This window comes from Mesoplodon mirus (assembly GCF_964341445.2).
Source record: "Mesoplodon mirus genome assembly, chromosome: 8".
NCBI lineage: Eukaryota > Metazoa > Chordata > Mammalia > Artiodactyla > Ziphiidae > Mesoplodon > Mesoplodon mirus.
Genome location: NC_138984.1, coordinates 40,183,479 through 40,211,087, shown reverse-complemented (window position 1 = coordinate 40,211,087; position 27,609 = coordinate 40,183,479). Strand labels below are relative to the sequence as shown.

Sequence of the window (27,609 nt, the reverse complement as noted above, 5' to 3'; positions counted from 1 at the left end):
TCACCATGGAGATCAAATAAGTGCCAAGAAGCAGGGTAATGGAGCAAAGGGAAAGTGTCCAGAGCCACCTTCTAAGAAAGTACGGGCTGTGAATTGCTTACGAAGAGGAGAGGAGACAATTCACATGTCAGGTATGGTGTGAGCAAAAGAGTGGAAAGCAAGAATGACTATGATGTGGTCAGGAATCCATGGAATTGCTGGGCTGGATCGGGAGGTGTTGCTATTGGGTGTTAAATAATGAGTTTAGCAGTAGGAGGTGGTGGAAAATCTTGGAAAGTTGTCAAAATCCTCGAGAATTCCTCTAAGTGCGTGATATGCTCTCTGGACTCAACTTCTTTTCAGCTTGTAAGGCACACAGGAAGTGCTCTTCACAATAAATTGGGAGGAGGGAGAACTATGCAAAATAACTCGCACTTAGCACTAAATCAGTATTAATTCCTTTTTCCCTTCAGAGACTGAAAGGTTACTTTAATAAAGGGGAGGGATTAAATTAACGTAGATGTTTAAGTCGTGTACAGATAACCATTCTAATTTATCCATCTGAAATCTTCTGGCTGAAGCGTTTGCGTTTAGAGTTTCCCTTAATCATCCGCGTCGCCCGGGCCGCAGCAACCGACAGGCAAAGCCGGGAGAAAAGGCGAGAGGTAAAAGAGCGCTCCACGCATGCGTTAGAAGCCGCCCAACTACCCCGCGGCGTCTTTTCTTGGAACAAAACTAGCGCGGAGCCGCGGAGCTCCGCAGTTTGCGTAGACTCGAATTTCCTATTGCTCTCACGGCCCGTGTGGAATCCACGAATGGTGCAGTTCCGCTACGCAAGTTGCGTTATTCGAAGTGAATGGCTGGGTGGTGAGTGTACGCCCAGAGCGTAACAGCCATAGGCGGACGAGGTGCGACTGCGCAAGGACCTGAGTGGGCCGTGTACGCCGCTAGCGTAGCGTGGTGTCTGACGCTCAGGTCTCCGCGACGCAGTTGGCGCAGCCGGCTTTGGTGAATACACGATTTAGTGCAGCCGGGGTTTGGTACCGAGCGGAGAGGAGATGCACACGGCACTCGAGTGTGAGGTAACTATAAAACCCCGATTTGTTTACATTCCCTCCCCCAGAACCGGCCCCATGCGCGGCGGAGACTGCGAGTCCCGGGACAGCGGGGTGGGGGTAGAAAGGGAGACAAGGACTGGGGAGTCGGGGCTGAGTCCCTCGGGGACCCGGGCGTTGGGCTTCTCGCAGCTGCTGCTGTCGTTGGCGGCGGCGGCGGCGGCGAGCCGGGCAGAGCGCGCGGAAGGCTGCGCGTGGGGTGCCGCAGCTCCTCGTGTGCGCTCTGGGCTGCCGCGGGATTAGCGGCCGGGCAGCCTCCACCCCGTGTGCGGGACCCGCGCCCAACTTAGCCCCCTGCCGAGGCTGGGGGCCGCGCGGAGAGTGGGGCAGTGACCACTGGGCAGAAGGTGGCGGCTGGGGGGCTGCGCGCGGGCGGCCTGGGGGCCGAGCGTGGCATAGCCGCCGGAGGCGGGGACGCGGTGGCCCGAGGGTGGGAGTATCCGCAGTCCGGTCTCGGCGGCGAACACCCCCTGTTCTTCCTCTCGCGTGGTCCTCTCCGGTGTATCACGGTGACCCCGGAATGGAGCCTGGGCGCCGCTGTTCCGGCCCCGGGAGGCTAACGGACGGTGGCGCCTGTGCTCCTACCGCGGGAGGCTTCGTGGAAGCTTGCTTTCTCCCCGACCAACCGAAAAGCCGAGGCGGGTCGCGGGTTAGTTAATATTGAAGCCAGCTGGGGTCCCTGGAGCTGAGGGCTCGGGTTGGGCTGGGGCTGGGTCGGAGGGGGAGTTCGTGTGGGCCGGGAGGTGGCGCGGCAGCCCAGGCTTTGTTCCTGAAAGCTCTTTGGCGGAGAGCGATGGTGGGCCCTGCTGCGGCAGTACGTCGGGGAACCTTCGCGGCCCCCTCCCCGGGTCTCGGGATCTGCTCAACTCCTTGCTTCTCCCTTGGGACCCCTGAGTGCCCAGGCTAAGAAGGGGGCCCGGTGAGGGCGCAGGCGACGTGACGTCTTCCTGTGGCTTCTGTAAAGAACTGTTCACGTGGGAGCCTGTCCACATGGGCTGTCTTTATGAGCTGGGCAGGAGGAAGAAGCAGGATCCGCAGCCCTCAGTTGGAAGGGTCCTTCACTCAAGTCCCTGTTTTAAGTAATAAAGAGTGACATTAAAGCACATAATTTAAAAAGAAGATGGTAGGTTATACTGTTGTTTTTTTTTTTAACTTTCATTTAACGTCTTTTACGCTGTTCAGTTCTCTAGTTTTACCTTGGAACTGAGTCATTCTTGGAGCAAAACAAGCATGTGACAATTTTGCATTTCATTTGTGTGGGCTTTTTTTTTTTTTGGATGGGTATCTAAATTCTACATAATTAAGAACAAGGAAGTAATATATGGGAAAAGCTGGAGATTTAGTTGATTGTAGTAATACAGTTGAAAGCCTTAAGTCAAGACTTGTGTACTGTGTTTTGTTAAGACTTACAATTCTACAAATTTTAAGTATCTTGAGGTAGTCTCTTGCTCTAGACTTTGGTGTCCACACCAGACATCTTACATCCCTACATGTGCTGAGTACTCCCATAGAGAGAAATAGGTAGTATCAACGATGAGTGATTTGAAGAAAAGAAAATAATAATGTACTGGAGGGACTTTTAAACTTTTTTTGTATGATGAAACTCTGAATGATGAGTTTAAATGTATGGAATACATAGGATTACAAGAGAAACCAGTTGTATTGAAATATAATTACCAAAATGTTAAATATTTATGATGAAGTAGTTCATGCTTTAGTAAAGCATTAAATATCAAGAGTAGTGGCAGGTCTAGTGACTAATTTCAAACTAGTGAGGACTGTAAATGATCTTTATAGGATTTAATTTGAATGATTTATATTAATAGTGTCAGGTGCTGCATATTACCGTGCTTTTTGCCTACATTTATAACTGAAGGGATAACTAAATTTCAGAGATCAATTACTATTAGATATGTCTGTCTTCCGTATCCAAATTCACAAACCTGAATTCTTTACACAGCCCCCTGGTTAAGAACCCCTGTGTAAGAATGACTTTGTGCTACTTTAAAAGAAGTGGTTAACTATGAGGTGACATCGATAATATATTGCATGATAACCTTTACTTTAACCTTTACTTATTCTTCATGTTAATTTGTATTCTACTAACAGATAGCTTAAAAGCCAACACAGTTCTTCCCCTTTTTTGAGCACTTGATTTGAAGTACTTGTAGGAGGCCTCAAGTCTGGTATGCAGGTACTAGTCTAGGGGGTGTTTTTGTTTGTTTTTAGACAGATTTATGGAGAATACAGGGTATAGGTATTATAACAAGGGAAATTATTCAACAACAGGAATGATCATTTGCTTTTAATTAAAGCGAATTTACGTTGTTACTATTCTATTCCCCACCTCTCCCCCACTTCCTCTACCCCCAGTTTTGGCCGTTATTGGAAAGAATGTACAGCTTTGGAGTGAGACTTAAGGTTCAAAACTGACCCATTTTTAACTAGTTTGGTTATCTTGAGCAAGTTGCTTTATCTTAATCTTTTATCTGTGAACTTGAAGTACTAGAAAAACCTACCTCATGGGTTTAGTGTGACCTTGAAATGACATAATGAACTAAAGGGCTACAGATAATTCATTTTACTTACCTTCTGCATACAGACTTTTCAGTTCTTCATTAGCGGTTGAAGGACTACTTTCTGTCTTGATTCCAGAATGAGGTTTAATGGTCTCTACTGGGCCATTGCAGGGATACAGTTATTGTTGTTGTTATTCATATGTAATAATCTATAGAATTTTTTCTGCTTTTGCATTTTCTAACTTATAATTACATACATATATCTTGTTTTCCCTGCCAGACTAAATTCCTTGAGGGACGTACACTCCACAGCTTTTTGTGACATAATGCTCGTGACACCTTATTCAGTGAATGTGCAAAGCTTGGTTGTCAAGCTCTTTAATCGAGTTAAAAATGTTAAATGAGTGATACAAAATTTAAATTCAGTATTAACCCAAGGAAATATTAATACTTTGGATTTTGATATGTCAGCCCTTGTCTGTGTAGTGGCTACCTCAATAATGGAAATGCTCATTTTTTAAAATTTTTATATCAAAAGGACTTTATCATGAGTGCATTTTAAACATATTCATAAGATGCAAAAGAAAGTACACAGTAGGAAATGGAAAAGAAGTGCAGGTAATCAAAACAGAAAGCTAGTTTTTTCTTTTATAACAGGTTTTATAACCCTATAAAGTCATTTTTCATTATAAGTGTAATTCTCATTAAAAATATACTAACTTTAGCTTCAAGTTTACAAGTTAGAAGTGTCCCAACAGTTTGATGCTGCCCCCTAGTGTTTGATTCCCCGTGAAGTTTTCATGCGCTTACCTTCTTCATCTTCACCTTTTCCTAAAACAAGACTATTTAAGTTACAATTAGATTCCTTAGTGCTGTTTATCTAGTCTACCTGAGATTTCCTCCAGCTGGTTAGTGTTACTAATAAGAGTCATTTTGAACTGGTTAACTTTGATTGCTTTTAACCCTAGTTTTCTGAATGGGGGTGAGTTTGGGTGGAGGTGAAGTTAACTTTGATTGCTTTTAACCCTAGTTTTCTGAATGGGGGTGAGTTTGGGTGGAGGTGAACACTATAAGGCCAAGTTTCCTTGCAAGTTATGTTGGGGGGGGTTTCAAACAGGAAGAGGGCTATATATTAAATGTGTATCTTTGAGGTTAGCTTTGCATATGAATAGCAGCAATTACTTCAGTCTGGGCTGCTTCTGGCTTAATTTAGTCCCATATAACTTTGTGTTGTCTCCACTGTACTGAAAAAATTGTTAAAATCACGTGGTGAGCTTTTTTTTTAAGTTCAAGTGTTTTGGAACTTTGACTTTTATAGAATGATTTTTGAAAAATAGAGCCTCAAGGACCTGTAATAACCACAAGATTTCCCGTAGTCATTTATGTAAACTCAAGATTTCAAATTATATCAGTTATCAATATTCCAAACTACTTTTTTCATTTTCATTATTTTCTTTTTTTTTCATTATTTTCTAATTATAAGTTTTGTGACTAGACCACACAATGACTTTTAGGTTTTTCCAAAATAAGCAAATATATTCTTGACAAATATTTACTACAATTAGAATATTCAAAAGTGTAGGTATGAAGGCAATTTTCAACTGAAATTGTAAAGCTTTAAATAACAATAGCATTATTGAAATTATTTCCAACTGCTTAAGAGACCACAATTCTAATGTTCAGAACACAATAATTTATTGTCATAGCACATCATAAAACAATAGTGTTAGATTCTATTATCAGAACATAAGGTTTTCTTTTTTTGTTGTTGCCAGATATAAGAATTGGATATTTAATAGACTTTTAATGTTAAAAGCTGTTATTAGAATGGCGTGGTGTTTACAGGTTTGTAAGTATAGGGATAAAATCTAAAATCTTTTTCAAGTAGTGTTTCAATTATTTTCATTAGGAATTAGTGGTAGATGATTTTGTAATTTTATAGTTTATATTTACCCATTATATTGTATATTTTACTGCTGAAAGAGGAGGTATCAGGTAATTGTTCTTGCATTAACATTTCTAACAAACGGTGTTTACCCTTAATGTGTACACAGTTTTGGGGGACCATCCATCCCATTCAGAAAAGAGGTTTTTGGGGATTAGAAAAATGAATCAGAATGTTGTCGGAAATATCTTTATCTTATTAATATAAGATTATGTGCTTTCATAGGACCCAGAAGTATTGTTATTAGAGTTACTGTGAAGTACTGTGTGAAAGAGTTATTTTTAATGCTCTAGTAAGTATCGAAGACTTGTCAGTAAGTGATCACTTGAGTTTTTGCATTTGTTTTCATTTATATAGAAGCAGAAAATTAAATCGTTTTCAGTTGTAGTAACAAGGTCACAAATGCATATATCCCACTGCCCTGTTGCTTTAATGTCTGTAAATAAATCATTTCAGATGTGCCTTCGTGCCTCTAAACTTTTTTCTGAATTCACTTTATATATGCAGTGAATGTTTGAGTTTTACAGTAGTGGTTTCCCCTATAGTTGTCTGTTGAATCGGTAAGTTTTAAAAAATGTATAGATTAAGTCAGGGGTCAGCAAGCTATGGCCATGGGCCAAATCAGTCTGCTTTTCTAAATTAAGTATTGATGGAACACAGCTTCCTTGTACATTTATATATATTGTATATTGCTGCTTTGTACCATAATGGCAGAATTGAGTAACTACTGCCTGCAAAACCTAAAATATTAAATGTCTGACCCTTTTAAGTCAGCCAACTCCTGGATCCAGTTCTTCATATTCTGTCGTTATTTGATGTGTTGCTGCTTTTAAAATACTTACATTTTCCTACTACCTATGTGAGTAAGATACTTTAGTAGAAAAGCATTCAAATCTAAATGAATGGATAATAATGTGAGTTCTCAGGTATTCTTCACCTAAATAGTGTAGAAGCTTTTCCTTCCTCCCCCTTTCCATTTTCCTCTGTAGGAGGAATAGCACCTTTATTTATGATGCTTTGATTTGGAATGTGGCCTTCAACCTTGAGCTACTACTTAACTCTATCACTGTCACAGTTTACCTTCTCTAATTTAAAAGGTGACTGTGTCTTCCTTGTACCTCCTTCAGAGCAGAAAATGTTTCATATTTTTTATGCCTTCTCCCTGCCCCTTCCTCCTGTCCCCTTTCCTCCTTTTTCCTCTCCTCCCACTCCCCTCATAAAGCAATTCATGATTGCATGTTTACAGGCCTGTGAAAAAGTGTTTTGGTGTAATTCTTCTTAGTGCACCTTTGCTGAAGGTGAATCATTACTTTATTCTGTTTACATGTGGAGAAGTATACTTTGTGCTATGTTGTAGAAGAGCATAGCCTCTTGATGAAGGGGGCTATGGAAAGATTGATTTATGTACCTTATCAAGATATGTAGAATAAAATATGATTTATTATTACATTGTAAATCAATGAGATCAGTCAAACTATATTAGAAAAATATTTTATGTAATTATAATGTAATATTTAGCTATTACATTATTGTATATACTTACAGAGAACAATTAGATATTATGTATTGTATATAATATATATCATAAAGCAACAGATCATGTTTTCTTTTCCCATGGACCTTTTTTAATGTAGAATTTCAGCTGACTTCGTAACTTGTTAATGTTTAGAACATATATTTTAAGATTTTTGTTTTAAATTAGCATACTCTAGTTTTTAAAATAAAGTGAATAATTTGATATATATAACCAGTGTAAATAAAAAGTTTATTTTCAAGAAAATAATCCATTTTAAAAACTGAAGAAGGAAACCAAGTAGCTACAAATCAAATCACTGAAAATTTTAAGAAAGTGTTGTTTAAGTTCACTGTAAATACAGTATTATATAATACATTATGTAATTTATGATTTATAAAAAATGTTAAAGCTCTTCCCCTGAAGATTTCTGCCTAAACACAAGTACTTGAAAGTTTTACTGAGGCTAAAACGTAAACTTTTTTAGTTAACAGATATAAAACTATTGTTTGTTAGTTCAGTGGATGTTTTATTTTCCCTAAAAAAGAAATGGATGTTAGGGGTCATGTTAATTTTAATTATTGCTTTTTTTTCAAAGAAGAAAATATATATTAAATATAGGGAGAAAAAACTTATTAAATTTAGAAGTCATAAAGAAATTGCAAAAGATGTTCACGGGTTTCAGTGCATGTACATGAAAATGTCTATACGTGAAAGGGAAAACATTGTAATCAAAGTAAAAAGGCATTAGGCAGAATTGAAGATGTTTTCTGCGGAAAATATGACCAAGCCATGTTATGTAAAAGCACATGCATGTTTATAAAAATATTGAGACAACAGGAATAATTTGAAAATAATAATAAATAATATTAATAATAATATTAATAATTAATAATACCAACTATTAATGAGAATACTATGACCGTACTACTGGGGGCAGTATAACCAAACTTAATTTCTCTATAAAACAATTTGGAAGTATGTAACAAGACCTGAAAAGTATTCAAACTTTTGTGGTCTTTCCCCACATCTTGGACTTATCCAAGCCAGTAACTAAAAATAATGGCACAAGTTGAAATTTAAATGATTACATATTGTGATGAAAACCCTGTAAATAAATGCTTGTGAAAATCTTGAAACTGTAATTCATTTTCTTCCACATGTGACATAATGTGATTTGGTTCAACAGAAACTTTTTTTAAGATTTATAATTGCTGACTTTTATTTTTAGTTTTTTCAAAGTTATGCATGAATACAGTTTAAAGAATTAAATAGTTCTGTGAAGTTTTTAGGGCAAAGAAAAATCAGTCTCCTGCCTGGCTTCTTTTACATTCTGCCTAGAGAGATAAGGAACTCCTTTAGTTTCTTAATTATTTTGCTTTTTACTGCCATGTCTCCAACATGTTCATAACTTGCTGATTTTCAGTTTTAGTCATTGTCTGCTTCAGATTTAGCACTCTTTCCACCTCTCCATGTACTCATTTCCTATACCCCAGTTTTTCAGTACAATTGTATTGAATAATTTTGGTTTAGAACAGTATTTAGTGTTATATTTTTATGACTGTGAATGTTATTTACAATTGAGTCATTGTAATAAACTGTTACTTTTCCTGCACAACTCCCCCCCCACCCCGGCATTAATAATTTTTTTCTTTTTCAATGTATCTGTATATTACAAAATCTACTGCAGTCTGTGTTTCTGAGTGTGATTCTATTAAGAAAGAGAATGTGCCTTAAGAAGACTATGTTTATATAATTTATGTAGTTTTCTTTATGTTGGACAAGGTTGAACTTGATAATAAAGATGGATTGATACTTGATAATGAATTGGTTGTTTGCTAGTAAAAGTTAAATAGCTTTGACACTTGAACTATACTTTTGTAAGATTCTGCAGAGTGGCAGAACTGAATCATTTAACTTTGTTCAAATAACTATAAGGACAGCTAAAATTAAACAGATAGAAAGCTTCCCTGGTGGGGAAGAAGTAGTCTGTGTTGTTAGCAGCATCAAAAAAATGTTAATGTTATGAAAATATTGCCCTGGGGGCTTCCCTGGTGGTCCAGTGGTTAAGACTCCAAGCTTCCAATGCAAGGGGCGCAGGTTCCATCCATGGTCAGGGAGCTAAGATCCCACAAGCCGTGCTGAGTGGCCAAAAAAAATTGCCCTGGACATTTCTGTGATTTTTTTTTTTCCTAACCTTATGGAAAGGAGAGATCATTTTAGCTGGCAGTGCTTATGAATGGCAAGCTGGTACAAAATCAGGGTCATGTAACAGTGACAAGATGCTGAAAAAGGAAAACAAAGTAAGAGTGAAGATGAATGGAGTAATAAAGATTTAAGGCAGTGGCAGTAACGATTCTTAGAATGAAGGTAACTGAGGGGTGATGAGTTGAAAGAGAATACAGCTCTGGAAGTCGAAGGGAGAAGGCATGTGTGTCTAATTCAGGTCCTAAGGTTAGTGATCTGTCTTTTAAGTCCTCTTGGTGATTATATGTAGTGTAGGTTTACATGCATTTGTAGTGGAAAGAAGTTGAAGCTTATTTATTGAAAGGGTAACTAAAATTGTAAACATTTTAGTAGCTTCAAAAGTCCTCACAATATTTTGTGACTGATAGAGGTATCCCACCTCATGCATTTACTAATCTCAGATGTTCTTTGTATTCACAAGCAGCAAAACAGACATAGGAATATCATACGTGGCTTTCTACAGTATGGTTCCAGACTCCTTGTAATGAAAGCTTGAAAAGCAGAGACTTCAGATAATTTTTTTTGAATTTTATTTATTTTTTTATACAGCAAGTTCTTATTAGTTATCCATTTTATACATATCAGTGTATACTTGTCAATCCCAATCTCCCAATTCATCCCACCACCACCACCACCACCCGCCACTTTCCCCCCTTGGTGTCCATACGTTTGTTCTCTACATCTGTGTCTCTATTTCTGCCCTGCAAACTGGTTCATCTGTACCATTTTTCTAGGTTCCACATATATGCATTAATATATGATATTTGTTTTTCTGACATACTTCACTCTGTATGACAGTCTCTAGATCCATCCACATCTCTACAGATGACCCAATTTCATTCCTTTTTATGGCTGAGTAATATTCCATTGTATATATGTACCACATCTGCTTTATCCATTCATCTGTCAATGGGCGCTTAGGTTTCTTCCATGACCTGGCTATTGTAAGTAGTGCTGCAATGAACATTGGGGTGCATGTGTCTTTTTGAATTATTGTTTTCTCTGAGTATATGCCCAGTAGTGGGATAGCTGGGTCATATGGTAATTCTATTTTTAGTTATTTTAAGGAACCTCCATACTGTTCTCCATAGTGGCTGTACCAATTTACATTCCCACCAGCAGTGCAAGAGGGTTCCCTTTTCTCCACACCCTCTCCAGCATTTGTTGTTTGTAGATTTTCTGATGATGCCCATTCTAACTGGTGTGAGGTGATACCTCATTGTAGTTTTGATTTGCATTTCTCTAATAATTAGTGATGTTGAGCAGCTTTTCATGTGCTTCTTGGCCATCCATATGTCTTCTTTGGAGAGATGTCTATTTAGGTCTTGTGCCCATTTTTTGTTTGGGTGTTTTGTTTTTTTGTGTGTGGTATGCGGGCCTCTCACTGATGTGGCCTCTCCCGTTGCGGAGCACAGGCTCCAGACGCACAGGCTCAGGAGCCATAGCTCATGGGGCCAGCCGCTCCGCGGCATATGGAATCTTCCCGGACCGAGGCACGAACCCATGTCTTCTTCATCGGCAGGCGGACTCTCAACCACTGCGCCACCAGGAAAGCCTGTTTGTTTTTTTAATAAGCTGCATGAGCTGTTTATATATTTTGGAGATTAATCCTTTGTTGATTCGTTTGCAAATATTTTCTTCCATTCTGAGGGTTGTCTTTTTGTCTTGTTTGCAGTTTCCTTTGCTTGGCAAAAGCTTTTAAGTTTCATTCACAGTTTCAATTTCAGTGCTCGTGTCCGGTCTGTATATATTTTCTGTTTCTTCATGGTTCAGTCTCGGGAGGTTGTGCTTTTCTAAGAATTTGTCCATTTCTTCCAGGTTGTCCATTTTATTGGGATATAGTTGCTTGTAGTAACCTCTCATGATCCTTTGTTTTTCTTCAGTGTCAGTTGTTACTTCTCCTTTTTCATTTCTAATTCTATTGATTTCAGTATTCTCCCTTTTTTTCTTAATGAGTCTGGCTAGTGGTTTATCAATTTTGTTTATCCTCTTAAAGAACGAGCTTTTAATTTTATTGATCTTAGCTATTGTTTCCTTCATTTCTTTTTCATTTATTTCTGATCTGATCTTTATGATTTCTTTCCTTCTGCTAACTTTGGTTTTTTTTTTTTTTTCTTTCTCTAATTGCTTTAGGTGTAAAGTTAGGTTGTTTATTTGAGATGTTTATTGTTTCTTGATGTAGGATTCTAGTGCTGTAAACTTCCCTCTTAGAACTGCTTTTGCTGCATCCCATAGGTTTTGGGTCATTGTGTTTTCATTGTCATTTGTTTCTAGGTATTTTTTGATTTCCTCTATGATTTCTTCAGTGATCTCTTGGTTATTAAGTAGTGTATTGTTTAGCATTTATGTGTCTGTACTTTTTACAGGTTTTTTCCTGTAATTTATATCTATTCTCATAGCATTGTGGTCAGAAAAGATACTTGATATGATTTCAATTTTCTTAAATTTACCAAGGCTTGATATGTGAGCCAAGATATGATCTATCCTGGAGAATGTTCCATGAGCACTTGAGAAGAAAGTGTATTCTGTTTTTTTTTTTTGGATGGAATGTCCTATAAATATCAATTAAGTCCATCTTGTTTAATGTATCATTTAAAGCTTGTGTGTCCTTATTTATTTTCATTTTGGACCATCTGTCCATTGGTGAAAGTGGGGTTTTCAAGTCCCCTACTATGATTGTGTTACTGTCGATTTCCCCTTTTATGGCTGTTAGTTTTTGCCTTAAGTGTTGAGGTGCTCCTGTGTTGGGTGCATAAATATTTACAGTTGTTATATCTTATTCTTGGATTGATCCCTTGATCATTATGTAGTGTGCTTTGTCTCTTGGAATAGTCTTTATTTTAAAGTCTGTTTTAGGAATAAAGACACAGACCTACTTGAGAATGGACTTGAGGATATGGGGAGGGGGAAGGGTAAGCTGTGACAAAGCGAGGGAGAGGCATGGACGTGTATACACTGCCGAACATGGGGTAGATAGATGGTGGGAGGCAGCCGCGTAGCGCAGGGGGATCAGCTCGGTGCTTTGTGACCGCTTGGAGGGGTGGGATGGGGAGGGTGGGGGGGGGACGCGGGAGGGAAGGGATATGGGAACAGATGTATATGTATGGCTGATTCACTTTGTTGTAAAGCAGAAACTAAAAAAATAAATAAATAAAGTCTGTTTTGTCTGATATGAGAATTGCTACTCCAGCTTTCTGTTGATTTCCATTTGCATGGAATATCTTTTTCCATCCCCTCACTTTCAGTCTGTATGTGTCCTTAGGTCTGAAGTGGGTCTCTTGTAGACAGCATATATATGGGTCTTGTTTTTGTATCCATTCAGCCAGTCTGTGTCTTTTGGTTGGAGCATTTAATCCATTTACATTTAAGGTAGTTATTGATATGTGTGTTATTGATATGTGTGATCCTATTACCATTTTCTTAATTGTTTTGGGTTTGTTATTGTAGGTCTTTTTCTTGTCTTGTGTTTACTGCCTAGAGAAATTACTTTAGGATTTGTAAAGCTGGTTTGGTGGTGTTGAATTTCTCTTAGCATTTGCTTGTCTGTGAAGGTTTTAATTTCTCTATCGAATCTGAATGAGATCCTTGCTGGTTAGAGTATTCTTGGTTGTAGGTTTTTCTCTTTCATCAGTTTAAATATGTCCTGCCACTCCCTTCTGGCTTGCAGAGTTTCTGCTGAAAGATCAGCTGTTAACCTTATGGGGATTCCCTTGTATGTTATTTGTTGTTTTTCCCTTGCTGCTTTTAATATTTTTTCTTTGTATTTAATTTTTGATAGTTTGATTAATATTTGTCTTGGCATGTTTCTCCTTGGATTTATCCTGTATGGGAGTCTCTGTGCTTTCTGGCCTTGATTGACTATTTCCTTTCTTATTTTAGGGAAGTTTTCAACTATGATGTCTTCAGATATTTTCTCAGTCCCTTTCTTTTTCTCTTCTTCTTCTGGAACCCCTATAATTCGAATGTTGGTGCATTTAATGTTGTCCCAGATGTCTCTGAGACTGTCCTCAATTCTTTTCATTCTTTTTTCTTTATTCTGCTCTGCAGTAGTTATTTCCACTATTTTATTTTTCAGGTCATTTATCCGTTCTTCCGCCTCAGTTATTCTGCTATTGATTCCTTCTAGAGAATTTTTCATTTCATTTATCCTGTTGTTCATCACTGTTTGTTTGTTCTTTACTTCTTGTAGGTCCTTGTTAAACGTTTCTTTCATTTTCTCCATTCTGTTTCTAAGATTTTGGATCATCTTTACTATCATTACTCTGAATTCTTTTGCAGGTAGACTCCCTATTTTCTCTTCATTTGTTTTGTCTGGTGGGTTTTTACCTTGCTTCTTCATCTGCTGTGTATTTCTCTGTCTTCTCATTTTGCTTAACTTACTCTGTTTGGGGTCTCCTTTTGGCAGGCTGCAGGTTCGTAGTTCCCGTTGTGTTTGGTGTTGGCCCCCAGTGGGTAAGGTTGGTTTAGTGGGTTGTGTAGGCTTCCTGGTGGAGGGGACTGATGCCTGTGTTCTGGTGGATGAGGCTGGATCTTGTCTTTCTGGTGGGCAGAACTGCGTCTGGTGGTGTGTTTTGGGGTGTCTGTGAACTTACTATGATTTTAGGCAGCCTGTCTGCTAATGGGCAGGGTTGTGTTCTTGTCTTGCTAGTTGTTTGTCATAGGAGGTCAAGCACTGTAGCTTGCTGGTCGTTGAGTGGAGCTGGGTCTTAGCATTGAGATGGAGATCTCTGGGAGATCTTGTGCCATTTGATATTATGTGGGGTTGGGAGGTTTCTGGTGGACCAGTGTCCTGAACTTGGCTCTCCCATCTCAGAGGCTCAGGCCTGACACCCAGCAAGAGCACCAAGACCCTGTCAGCCACCTGGCTCAGAAGAAAAGGGGAAAATAAACAAACAAACAAACAAATAAATAACAGTTATTAAAAGAAAAAAATTTTTTAAATATATTTAAAAATTTAAAAAGTAAAAATAAAAAGAGGAAGGAAAGAGAGAACAACGAAATCAAAAAACAAATTCACCAATGATAACAAGCACTAAAAAGTATACTAAAAAAAAAATCGGACAGACAGAACCCTAGGACAAATGGTAAAAGCAAATCTATACAGACAAAATTACACAAAGAAGCATGCACATACACACAAAAGGAGAAAAAGGAAAAATATATATATATAATATAAAAAAAGAGGAGAGCATCTAAGTCAATAAAGAAATCTACCAGTGATAATAAGCTCTAAATACTAACCTAGGATAAACATAGCACCAGAAATAAATTAGATGCAGAAAGCAAACCCCAAGTCTACAGTTGCTCCCAAAGTCCACCTCCTCAATTTTGGGATGATTCGTTGTCTCTTCAGGTATTCCACAGTTGCAGGGTCCATCAGTTTGATTGTGGAGATCTAATCCTCTGCTCCTGAGGCTCCATGGAGAGTTTTCCCTTTCTCTTCTTTGTTCACACAACTCCTGGGCTTCAGCTTTGGATCTGGCCTTGCCTCTGCATGTATGTCGCCTGAGGGCGTCTCTTCCAGGCCCAGACAGGATGGAGTTAAAGGAGCAGCTGATTAGGGGACTCTGGCTCACTCAGGCCAGTGGGAGGGAGGGGTACGGAATTTGGGGCAAGCCTGTGGTGGCAGAGCCCGGCATGACGTTGTAACAGCCTGAAGCATGATATGTGTTCTCCTGGGGAAGTTGTTCCTGGATCACGGGACCCTGGGAGTGGCTGGCTGCACAGGCTCCCGGGAGGGGAGGTGTGGATAGTGACCTGTGCTTGCACACAGGCTTCTTGGTGGCTGCAGTAGCAGCCTTAGCGTCTCATGCCTGTCTCTGGTGTCTGCGCTGATAGCCACAGCTCGAGCCCGTCTCTGGAGCTCCTTTGGGCGGTGCTCTGAATCCCCTCTCCTCGTGCACCCTGAAACTGTTCTCTTGCCTCTTAGGCAGTTCCAGACATTTTCCTGGACTCCCTCCCAGCTACCTGTGGTGCACTAGTCCCCTTCAGTCTGTGTTCACGCAGCCAACCTCAGTCCTCTCCCTGAGATCTGACCTCTGAAGCCCGAGCCTCAACTCCCAGCCACCACCTGTCCTGGCAGGTGAGCAGAGAAGCCTCTCAGCCTGGTGAGTGCTGGTCAGCACTGATCCTCTGTGTGGGAATCTGTCCGCTTTGCCCTCTGCACCCCTATTGCTGTGCTCTCCTCCGTGACTCCAAAGCTTCCCCCCGACCCACCCACCGTCTCCACCAGTGACGGGCCTTCTTTGTGTGTGGAAGCTTTTCCTCCTCCACAGCTCCCTCCCAGAGGTGCAGGTCCTGTCCCTATTCTTTCGTCTGTTTTTTCTTTTTCCTTTTGCACTACCCAGGTATGTGGGGAATTTCTTGCCTTTTGGGAAGTCTGAGGTCCTCTGCCAGGTTCCATAGGTGTTCTGTAGGAAATGTTCCACATGTAGATGTATTTTTGATGTATTTGTGGGGAGGAAGGTGATCTCCACATCTTACTCCTCTGCCATCTTGAAGCTGTCCCTCTAATTTCTTTCTTTTACATGTAGCTGTCCAGTTTTCCCAGTACCACTTATTGAAGAGGCTGTCTTTTCTCCATTGTATGTTTTTGCCTTCTTTGTCGTAAATTAGGTGCCCATATGTGTGTGGGTATATCTCTGGGCATTCTGTCCTGTACCATTGATCTATATTTCTGTTTTTGTGCCAGTACCATACTGTCTTGATTACTGTAGCTTTATGGTATAGTTTGAAGTTGGGTAGCCTGATTCCTCCATTTTTCTTTCTCAAGATTGCTCTGGCTATTTGGAGTCTATTGTGTTTCCATATGAACTGTAAAATTTTTTGATCTAATTCTGTGAAGAATACCATTGGTAGTTTGATAGGGATTGCATTGAATCTGTAGATTGTTTTGGGTAGTATAGTCATTTTCATAATGATTTTTCCAATCCAAGAACATGGTATATTTCTCCATCTGTTTTTGTCATCTTTGATTTCTTTCATGAGTGTTCTATAGTTTTCTGAGTACAGGTCTTTTACCTCCTTAGGCAGGTTTATTCCTAGGTATTTTATTCTTTTTGTTGCAGTGGTAAATGGGAATGTTTCCTTAATTTCTCTTTCTGATTTTTCATTGTTAGTGTATAGGAATGTCAGATTTCTTTGCATTAATTTTGGATCCTGCAACCTTACCAAATGCATTGATTAGTTCTAGTAGTTTTCTGGTGGCATCTTTAGGATTTTCTATGTATAGTATCATGTCATTGGCAAACAGTGACAGTTTTACTTTTTCTTTTCCAATTTGTATTCCTTTTATTTCTTTTTTTTCCTCTGATTGCTGTGGCTAGGACTTCCAAAAATATGTTGAATAAGAGTGGTGAGAGTAGACATCCTTGTCTTGTTCCTGATATTAGTGAAAATGCTTTCAGCTTTTCACCATCGAGTATGATGCTTGCTGTGGGTTTGTCATATATGACCTTTATTATGTTAAGGTAGGTTCCCTCTGTGCCCACTTTTTGGAGAGTTTTTATCATAAGTGGGTGTTGAATTTTGTCAAAAGCTTTTTCTGCATCTATTGAGATGATCATATGATTTTTCTCCTTCAGTTTGTTAATATGGATTTTTACATTGATTGATTTGGGTATATTGAAGAATCCTTGCATTCCTGGGATAAATGCCATTTGATCATGGTGTATGATCCTTTAACATGCTGTTGGATTCTGTTTGCTAGTATTTTGTTCAGGATTTTTGCATCTATGTTCATCAATGATATTAGTCTATAATCTTTTTTTGTGATATCTTTTTCTGGTTTTGGTATCAGGGTGATGGTGACTTCATAGAATGAGTTTGGGAGTGTTTCTCCCTCTGCAATTTTTTGGAAGAGTTTGAGAAGGATAGGTGTTAGCTCTTCTCTAAATATTTGATAGAATTCACCTGTGAAGCCATCTGGTCCTGGACTTTTGTTTGCTGGAAGATTTTTAATTATGGTTTCAATTTCATTACTTGTGATAGGTCTGTTGATATTTTCTAATTCATCCTGGTTCAGTCTTGGAAAATTGTACCTTTCCAAGAATTTGTCCATTTTTTCATGGCTGTCCATTTTATTGGCATATAGTTGTTAGTAGTAGTCTCTTATAATCCTTTGTATTTCTGCAGTGTCAGTTGTGATTTCTCCTTTTTCATTTCTAATCTTGTTGATTTGTGTCCTCTCCCTTTTTCTCTTGATGAGTCTGGCTAAGGGTTTACCAATTTTATCTTCTCAAAGAACCAGCTTTTAGTTTTATTGATCTTTGCTATTGTTTTCTTCATTTCTATTTCATTTATTTCTGCTCTGATCTTTATGATTTCTTTCCTTCTTCTCACTTTGAGTTTTCTTCGTTCTTCTTTCTCTACCTGATTTAAGCGTAGTGTTAGATTGTTTGAGATTTTTCTTGTTTTTTTGAGGTGAGATTGAATTGCTATAAACTTCCCTCTTAGAACTGGTTTTGCTGTGTGCCATAGGTTTTTGGTTGTCGTGTTTTGATTGTCATTTGTTTCTATGTATTTTTTAATTTCTTCTTTGATTTCTTCAGTGATCTCTTGGTTATTTAGTGATGCACTGTTTGGCCTCCATGTATTTGTTTTTTTTTTTTTTACAGTTTTTTTCCTGTAATTGATTTCTAGTCTCATAGCTTTGTGGTCAGAAAAGATGCTTGTTACGATTTCAATTTTCTTAAATTTTCCAAGGCTTGATTTGTGACCCAAGATGTGATCTATCCTGGAGAATGTTCCATGTGCACTTGAGAAGAAAGTGTATTCTGTCACTTCTGTTCTATAAATATCAATTAGATCTATCTGGTCTGTTATGTCATTTAAAGCTTGTGTTTCCTTATTTATTTTCTGTTTGGATGTTCTGTCTGTTGATGTAAGTGGGTTGTTAAAGTCCCTTACTATTATTGTGTTACTGTCAATTTCTCCTTTGTGGTTGTTAGCATTTGCCTTATATATTGAGGTGCTCCTATGTTGGGTGCATAAACATTTATAATTGTTATATTTTCTTCTTGGATTGATCCTTTGATCATTATGTAGTGTCCCTCCTTATCTCTTGTAACAGTCTTTATTTTAAAGTCTATTTTATCTGATATGACTAGTGCTCCTACAGCTTTCTTTTGATTTCCATGTGCATGGAATATCTTTTTCCATCCCTTCACTTTCAGTCTGTATGTGTCCCTAGGTCTGAAGTGGGTCTCTTGTAGGCAGCATATATATGGGTCTTGTTTTTGTATCCATTCAGCCGGTCTGTGTCTTTTGGTTGGGGCATTTAATCCATTTACACTCAAGGTTATTATTGATATGTATGTTCCTATTACCGTTTTCTGAGTTGTTTTGGGATTGTTTTTGTGGGTCTTTTTCTTCTCTTGTGTTTTCCACATAGAGAAGTTTCTTCATCATTTGTTGTAAAGCTGGTTTGGTGGTGCTGAATTCTCTTAGCTTTTGCTTGTCTGAAAAGCTTTTGTCTTCTGCATCGAATCTGAATGAGATCCAAGCTGGGTGCAGGCCAGAAGGGAGTAGCAGGATATACTTCAAGTGTTGGACTGTTTTTAAGAGGGAAATAAACTTGCTTGTTTCTTAAGCCACCGCCCTTTGTGAGAAGTCTCTTTACAATAGCTGCTTAGTGTATGCTGACAAATGCATACTTCATTTGAGTGGTTCTTTGGCACACACCTGTTATATAGCTGTTCTAAACTAAAGTTGCAAAGTTTATATATGATTTACTTTTAAAAATACTTAACAGAGACTTAATATTACCTTTATGATGTCACTCATGTATTTTTCATTCCTATCGTGTTCTCTTGAATGTAAATGATTAGGTGACTTAAGATATTAGAATCTTTGCAGTAAACAATTTGAGTACTATACACTCAAAAAGTAGACACAAATGACAATTTAAAACTCATAGAGACCACCCACAGTTTTTGTGTTTCATGGAGTCATTCACTTGATGTTTCATGATCAATATATATGTATGTTTTATTTTTACCACTGGTACCTATTCATTCGACAGTGAGATAATGTTCACTGAAGAAATTACAAGACATTTACTTATCAAATGAGCACAGCAGCATTCATTCAGAGTATCGCCCTTCACTAGCATCTCCAAGTGGAAAACCAAGGTAATTGTAGGGAGTGTAATGTCCTCTTTCTGCTTAATAGCGATTGTCTTAATTATCTGTTCCCTTTCATCTTCATTAGTGTATAGGTAAAAGTGTATGTTTTAAATGATGACTTTATCTATGAGACTATTATGTAAGAAACTGAAGCATTTAAATTAAAAACAAAATCTCAAACTTAATGTAGCTTTGGGATTAAACATATTTTATAGACTAATTATTTTCTAAAACTCTTAACCCACATAAACCACATGTGATAACTAAACCTAATTCAGGTTATCATAATATTCGATGTAATTAAGTATCATTTGAAATAAATGGGAGTGTTTATATAATTTATTTGTATAGGTAGTGGCTCTCAAACTTTAGCTAGCATCAGACTCACTAGGAAGATTGAATGACACACTGCTGAGCCCTAACCCCAGAGTTCCTGATTTAGTAGGTCTGGGTGGGGTGCAAGAATTTACATTTCTAACAAGTTCCCAGGTAACCATGATACTGCTTCTGCTGTTCCTCCAACACATGTTGATTAATCACTGATGGTGGTTAGGTATCAAACTTACAAAAAGTATATACAATACAGATGGCCTCCGATTTACGATATTTTGACTTTACAGTGGTGCAAAAGCAGTATGCATTCAGTAGAAACCATATGTTTTGAATTTTTATCTTTGTCCAAGCTAGTGATATGCAGTACAGTACACTCTCGTGATGCTGGGCAGTGGCAGCGAGCTGCAGCTCCCAGTCAGCTATGCAATCACAAAGGTAAACCATTCTGTACCCATACAACCTTCTGTTTTTCACTTTTAGTACAGTATTCAATAAATTACATGTGATTATTATTATAAAACAGGCTTTGTGTTAGATGATTTTGCCCACCTGTAGGCTAATTAATGTAAGTGCTCTGAGCACATTTAAGGAAGACTAGGCTAAGCTATGATGTTCAGTGGATTATGTATGTTAAATGCATTTTCAACTTATGATATTTTTCAAGTTAGGATGAGTTGAGACATAATCCCATCATTAAGTCGGGGAAGATCTGTATAACACACACCTGAATCCCATTATGCTGCTTTTACAAATATTAAATGTTTTGTCACATTGCTTCAGATTCCCCTCACTTTTTAGGAGATAAAACACTGCAGATGCAGTTAAATATGCATATTCCCTCTACCATCTAACTCCCCTTCATTTCTTCCTGAAAAGATAACCACTCTCTAGAATGTGATCACCCCCATGGTGAGCTCTTGCTACATGTATGTAGAACCCAAATTAAGGTATTTTGCATGTTTTTAATTGTGTATAAATGATATGACATATACCTTTTTGGAGTTTACTCTTTATGTTTCTAAGAATTGTGTTTGTTGTGTATTTCATAGTCACACATTTATAACTTTCACATAATCTTTAAATACATAAGTATGCCATATTTTTTTAATCCATTCTTCTACTGATGGGCATTTAGGTTTGTGGCAGGCACTAATGGTTATATAATCAACTGCCATTCCTCATTTACCTCCTTTTTGCTTGTTGTTAGTATGCCCTCCATATGCATAGGAAAGGTGGCTTCTTTCCAATCTCAAGAGAATGAATGTTGATTTGTCTAAGCCGATCATGGTAATTTCTTCCTTTACCAGTTTTGTTTTGTGTATGTAGTACAGCCCCGATGAAAGATACGTTAAGCAAAATCTGAGAGGAACTTTCAGGAAAGATTTTTCTCCCTGGATGAAAAGAAAAAGATAAACCTTCCTGCTTTGGATATGGTTGTGCAAGGATGGAGTGGTTGTAGCAACAGCAGTTTCTTGAGATTCTGAGGAGAAAGATATGAGGATGAGAGAGTTTGGGTTTTTGCTTGTGTAATTGTCCTGAAACCACCATTTTCCCCAACTTTTTTAATGTGAAATTTTCATCTTTGTTTTAACCACTTTTAGTTGAGTATTCTGTTATTTACAAGATAGTTAACATTAAAAAAAGAAATTCAACAATGCTGCGATAAAGATTCTTGAATTTGTCTCCTGTGCATAGTGTAAAAGTTTCTCTAGGGTAAATAGATAGATAAAAGTGGAATTTTGGGGCTGTTGAGTGTATTCGTATTCAGCTTCAGTAAATGTCAGATTGCTTCCCAAAATGGTTGCACCAGTTTATACTCCCACCAGCAGTGTAAGGTATTTTCTATTTCTTTACATTAGATTTTTGCTTAACACCTGGTATTTTCAGATATTAATTTTTGCCTCTTAATGTCTTGGTGTGTTATCCAGATTATTAGTGATCATGTCACTGCTTAACCATCTGTCCTGTTTATAACCTTTGTATAGTTGTCTATGCAATATTGGAGTTTTTTGTATTTTTATATATATATATGTTTTATATGTTCTGAATACTGATCTTTTATATGCATTGTTTATATATACACATTGCAAATATCTTTTAGTGTATAGCTTGTCATAAACTTTGTTTATTGTGTTCTTTATTGTAGAGTAATACTTAAAGAATTTAGTATAATTAAATTAATCAAAATTTCCTTTTAAGGTTTGTGCTTTTTGCATCTTATCTAAAATTTAGTTTAATTAAATTATCTAAAATTTCCTTTTAAGGTTTGCTTTTTTTGTCTTTCCTTAGCCTAAAGTCATGATAGTCTCCTATATTTTATTCTAAAAGTTAAGAAGTTTTTACATTGGGTTTTTAATCCTCTTGGAATTGACATTTGTGTGTGGTGTGAGGGAGAACTATTTTTTCACAATCAATATTATTGATTCTTTTTCTGAATTCTGTTCTGTTTCTTTGGTCTATCTGTATGGCCCTCTGCCAGTTCTGTTATTTTAGTTATATAACTTTCTAAAAAGAAGCCTTTATCACCTTGCTAATTTTCTGAACTGTGTTGGTTGTCCTTGGGTTTTTGCTCATCCATATGAATTTTTAGATTAGCTTATGCAGTCTTACCAAAAGCAGACAGCTTCCGGGATTTTGATTGACACTGAATTAGATTTGCATATACACTTAGGAAGACTTTATATACCTTATGCCATTTATTCCATCCATGTAGGTGGTGTCTCTCCAGTTTTTGCAAATAATGTCATATACATTTCTCCTTTTAATGGTCTTGTTCTATTTATTTCTAGGAGCCTAATAATTTTTGTTTATAGTTACATTTTCTAATTGGTTTTCACTGGAGAAAATTTGATTCTTAAAAACTTTTAATTGAAGTACAGTATGTGTACAGAAAAGTACACAGTATGATAAGTACAATGAATTATCACAAAGTAAACATATTTGTGTAACCATTACTCAAGTAAAGAAAGAACATTACTACAATTTCCAGTCCCAGTTATCACCCTCTACCTTCCCTTGAAAAAATAATCATTGTCGTGGTTTACTTTTGCCATTTTAAATTTTATATAAATAGAATTTTGCCCTATAGTTTATTTAGCATTTATCGTTGCCTCAGTCTCAACTTGTGAGATTCATCTGTGTTAATGTGTGAATCTGTGATTTTATTTTCATTCCTGTGCAGTATTCCATTGTAAAATTATTGTTTTATTTATCCATTCTGTTGATGGACATTTGGCCTTTTTCCTGTTTTGAACTATGATGAATAATAGTTATGTGAACTTTCATGTTCATTCATGTCTTTTTGTGTCTCTGTACCTGTATTTCTGCATATATCCAGGACTAGAATTGCTATGTGAGTGGATATGCTTATGTTCAACTTCTGGCAGATCCTGCCAAACAGTTTTCCATAAGATACCAATCTACAGTCCCACCAGCAGTATATGCGGGTTCCAGTTGATCCATATTCTTGCCTACGTCTTTTATACTTTACTCATTCTGGTGGGTATATAGTGGTATCTACTTGTGATTTTAATTTATAATTCTCTGATGACTATTGAGGTTGAGAATCTTTTCATATGTTTCTTAGTAATTTGGCTATCCTCTTATGAAGTGCCTGTTCAAATTTCCTACCCATTTTTCCATTGAGTTGTCTCATAATTTTCATATTGATTTGTAGAAATTCCTTATATATTCTTGACTGTAACATTGCCATAATTTTCTCCCAATCTGTTGTTGCCTTTTCGTCTCTTAATGATATCTCTTGATGAACAGAAATTTCTTTATTTTAATGTAGCATACTTTATCAGTCTTTCCTTTATAATGCACATTATGTCCTATCTTGAAGGTCTTGAAGCTAGTCTCCCAAATAAATCTTCTAGATCTATACCTTCCAGTATAGTAGCCAGTAGCCACATGTGGCTGTTGAAATGTGGCTAGTCTGAATTAAGATGTCTGTAAGTATAAAATACGTGCCAGATTTCAAAGACATAGTATAAGAAAGAATGTAAAAATGTTCATTAATAATTTTTATACTGATTACATGTTGAAATGATAATATTTTGGATATAGTGGGTTATATAAAATATAGGATGACAATGACTTTGACCTGTTTATTCTAGAAAACTTTAAAATTGCATGAATGACTCACATCATATTTCCATATTCTAGAAGCATGCTGTCCAGTAGAACTTTCTGTGATGATTGACATGTTCTTTGTCTACACTGTTCAGTATGGTAGCCATGAGCTACATGTGACTATTGAGCATTTAAAATGTAATTAGGTGACTGAGAAACAGTTGTTGTTTGGGGGGCTTTTCTTTTGGGCCGTGCCACGCAGCTTGTGGGTTCTTAGTTCCCCAAACAGGGATTGAACCTGGGCCACCACAGTGAATGCACCAAGTCCTAACCACTGGACTGCCAGGGAACTCCCAAGAAGCTGAATTTTTAATTTAATTGTTAGTTTAAGTTTAAGTAGCTGCACTTGACAAGTGGCTACCATATTGGGCAGCACAGTTTTGGACCCTGTTTTACTTTAAAATTTACTGTTTTAGGTTTACATTTACAATCCATCTATAATTGATGTTTACATATGGTGTGAGGTAGGGGTCAAGTTTAATTTATTTTTCTTCTATATGTAAATCTAGTTGACCAAGCACCAAGGAAAAGAGAATCTTTCCTATTTTTAGACTGTTATTTATTTATTTGTTCTTACACCAGATACCCACACTGTCTTTAGTAACTGGTAGATAGAGTGTCTTGTCCATTTTTGACCCTTTCTGTTTCCATGTAAACATTAAAAATACCTCATCAATTTTCATAAAATTATTTCTGGGATTTTGATTGGGATTACATTGGATCTATGTCTCATCCAATCTTGAACATGATAAAGCCATCCATTTATTTAGGTCCTTCATTTCTCTCAATAATATGTGATCTTTTTTTATGAAAAGGTCTTGCACATCTTTTGTTAGATTTATTTCTAGTTATTTGCTACTGTAAATGGTAAACTTTTTCTAATTTCATTTTCTAATTATCGCTGGTGTAGAGAAATACAATTGATTTTAGGTTATTGTCCTTAAATCCAGCAACTGTGCTGAATTAACTTATTAATTCTTATAGATTCTTTTGGACTTTCTGCATACCCAATCCTGCCATTTGTGAATAATGACAGTTTCATTTCTTTCTGATTCTTACATATCTTATCACGCATTTCATCTTACTGCCTTATTGCACTGACTAGGACCTCAAGAACAGAGATGGGTAAACTTTTTTGTAAAGGATCAGATAGGAAGGAACCAACATTTACTGTATAAATGTGTATAGACTATAAAGTATTGTGCTTAAAGGGAGTCAGAGTAGTCTTGCAGGTGAGTTTTAAGCAAATTTGTATTAATTTGAAGGGCTGTACACTATTTTGATAAATTAAAAGGGGCCATTTTTTATAGGAGATTGAAGAAGGAAAGAATGATTCATAGACATGAAAGAAATAGGGTAAAACAATTTGCCTAGTGAATTGGCAACTGCTGGTAAGTTTATGTTTATTTTGAGTGTGCATAAGTAAAAACTAATGCTTGTTTCTCTTTCCCTTTAGGAAAAATAGAAATGAAGGTACATATGCACACAAAATTTTGCCTCATTTGTTTGCTGACATTTATTTTCCATCATTGCAACCATTGCCATGAAGAACATGACCATGGTTCTGAAGAGCATCACAGACACCATCGTGGAATGACAGAATCGGAGTCAAGCAAATTTTCAGTGCTGGATGCTGAAAATGAAAAAAAATATTATATTGAAAAACTTTTTGATCGTTATGGTGAAAATGGAAGATTATCCTTTTTTGGTCTGGAGAAACTTTTAACAAACTTGGGCCTTGGAGAGATAAAAGTAGTTGAGATTAATCATGAGGATCTTGGCCACGATCATGTTTCTCACTTAGATATTTTGGCAGTTCAAGAGGGAAAGCATTTTCACTCACATAACCACCAGCATTCCCATAGTCATTTAAATTCAGAAAATCAAACTGTGACCAGTGTATCAACAAAAAGAAGCCATAAGTGTGATCCAGAGAAAGAGACAATTGAAGTGTCTGTCAAATCTGATGATAAACATATGCATGACCATAATCATCGCTTATGTCATCACCATTGTTTGCGTCATCACCTTGATCATAACACTACTCGCCATTTTCCTAATGATTCCATTATTGACAGTGAGCATGGGGAGCCTAGCCATGAACCTTCTACAGAGACCAATAAAACACAGGAACAATCTGAAAGTAAGCTACTGAAAGGAAAGAAGAAGAGAAAAGGGAAGAAAAGTAATGAAAATTCTGAGGTTATTACACCAGGTTTTCCCCCTAACCATGATCAGGGTGAACAGTACGAGCATAATCGGGTCCACAAACCTGATCGTGTACATAACCCAGGTCATTTTCATGTACGTCTTCCAGAACATAATGGTCATGATCCTGGTCATGGACACCAAGATCTTGATCCTGATAATGAAGGTGAACTTCGACATACTAGAAAGCGAGAAGCACCGCATGTTAAAAAAAGTGCAATTTATTCAGCTGCTAGTCACAAAGATCATAATGAAGATGACCGGCAACATGAGGTAAGCAGAACAAGATGGTTGCTCCGTAATTCTCAGATGATTGTGGAGCATTTTTAGGTAAAAAGAGAAGTAACAGAGGAATAGTCAACCATATTCAAACTTATTTCCAGTTACAAAATACATTAAGGAATCAAAATCAGATTAAAGATTTTTATCTGCATTTTCACTTGCATTGTTTGTTCTCAAATTTGGGTTCCTTCAATTCCTAAATGTTTAAAGGTTGTTAGAAGATATAATCCTTATTTTTGTTCCTTATTTTACTCTCTTGCTTAAGACTTGTTTTGACTCCCCAAATTAGTTTACATGTTGTTACTGTTAGCTGGTTTCTAGATATTTGAAAATTGAAGACTTTTTTTGTTCAAACTGTTTTCTTGGGAAGTGACTAGACAGTTTTTTTACATAATTGTTAACTTACTAACTATGGAGTGGTTCCCAGTTATTGATCTAGCTACAAAGTCAGGTATTTTGCACATGTGGTAGGTTTGTTTTCTCTGTCACTTTATCATAGGACCTACTTGCTCATATTAGTCTTTTCTTATGCTTTCAATAGATGTACAGTGAATGCAAAAAGATATAATAATGGGAAACTCCAATAGTAATGGAATGGTTTTGTTTTTCTTTTAAATTTTCACATTCTTTTGAATACTTCCACATTTGATTGGTTCCTTCTTGATTTTTAAAAAAACTATTCACCTTAAAAACATTTTTGTTTCATTAAAAGTTTATCAACACCCTTATGTATTATTATATTTAGCCCTCATTAAAGTTTAAAAAAATTGTTGAATTTGTTTATTGTTTGGATATATAAAAAGCACCATCTAATGTGGAAAATGACCTCAACCTTTGTTGTTTCTGTCTCTTATTATGGAAGTGAGTTTTACATCTAAGTAAATATCTTTGTTTATTTACTGGACAAATCATTAGATATTTGGTTTTTAGCAAATTTAAAAATCTTAGTGTACTTTTAAAGAAATATATTAATTTGTTACTATGGGTAATATCCTAGAGTCTTGTTGATAATAACTAGACATTATCAATAATGTTTACTTTTTGTATTCTATTTGTGGGGTCTGGATCATCAGACTTGTTATTTTGTATCCTCATAGGCTTGATGCATACTGAGGATTTTTTCAAGATTTCTGGAAATGTTCTATGCATTGGATAGGGTAGTAGTATCTCATGTAAAGACCTGAAAAAAATCATGTTTTTGTTTGTATGT

The 27,609-nt window shown here is 37.0% G+C and overlaps 1 protein-coding gene across 6 annotated transcripts in view; it reads left to right on the top strand.

Annotated features, from left to right (window-relative positions):
• The first annotated feature begins 990 nt into the window (after positions 1–990).
• SLC39A10 (solute carrier family 39 member 10) overlaps positions 991–27,609 on the top strand; it is a 65,941-nt gene continuing 39,322 nt past the window's right edge. Inside the window, exons 1-3 of one of the 6 annotated variants that reach the window (XM_082629953.1) lie at positions 1,014–1,061; positions 15,248–15,400; positions 25,366–26,390. In XM_082629953.1, coding sequence (XP_082486079.1) covers positions 25,377–26,390 — 1,014 coding nt within the window. In that variant the 5' untranslated portion in view covers positions 1,014–1,061; positions 15,248–15,400; positions 25,366–25,376. Of the gene's footprint in view, positions 1,062–1,668; positions 1,744–1,819; positions 2,218–15,247; positions 15,426–23,112; positions 23,274–25,365; positions 26,391–27,609 lie in introns of those variants that run through there. The other 5 variants (XM_082629952.1, XM_082629950.1, XM_082629951.1 and 2 more) reach the window with 5 other exon arrangements.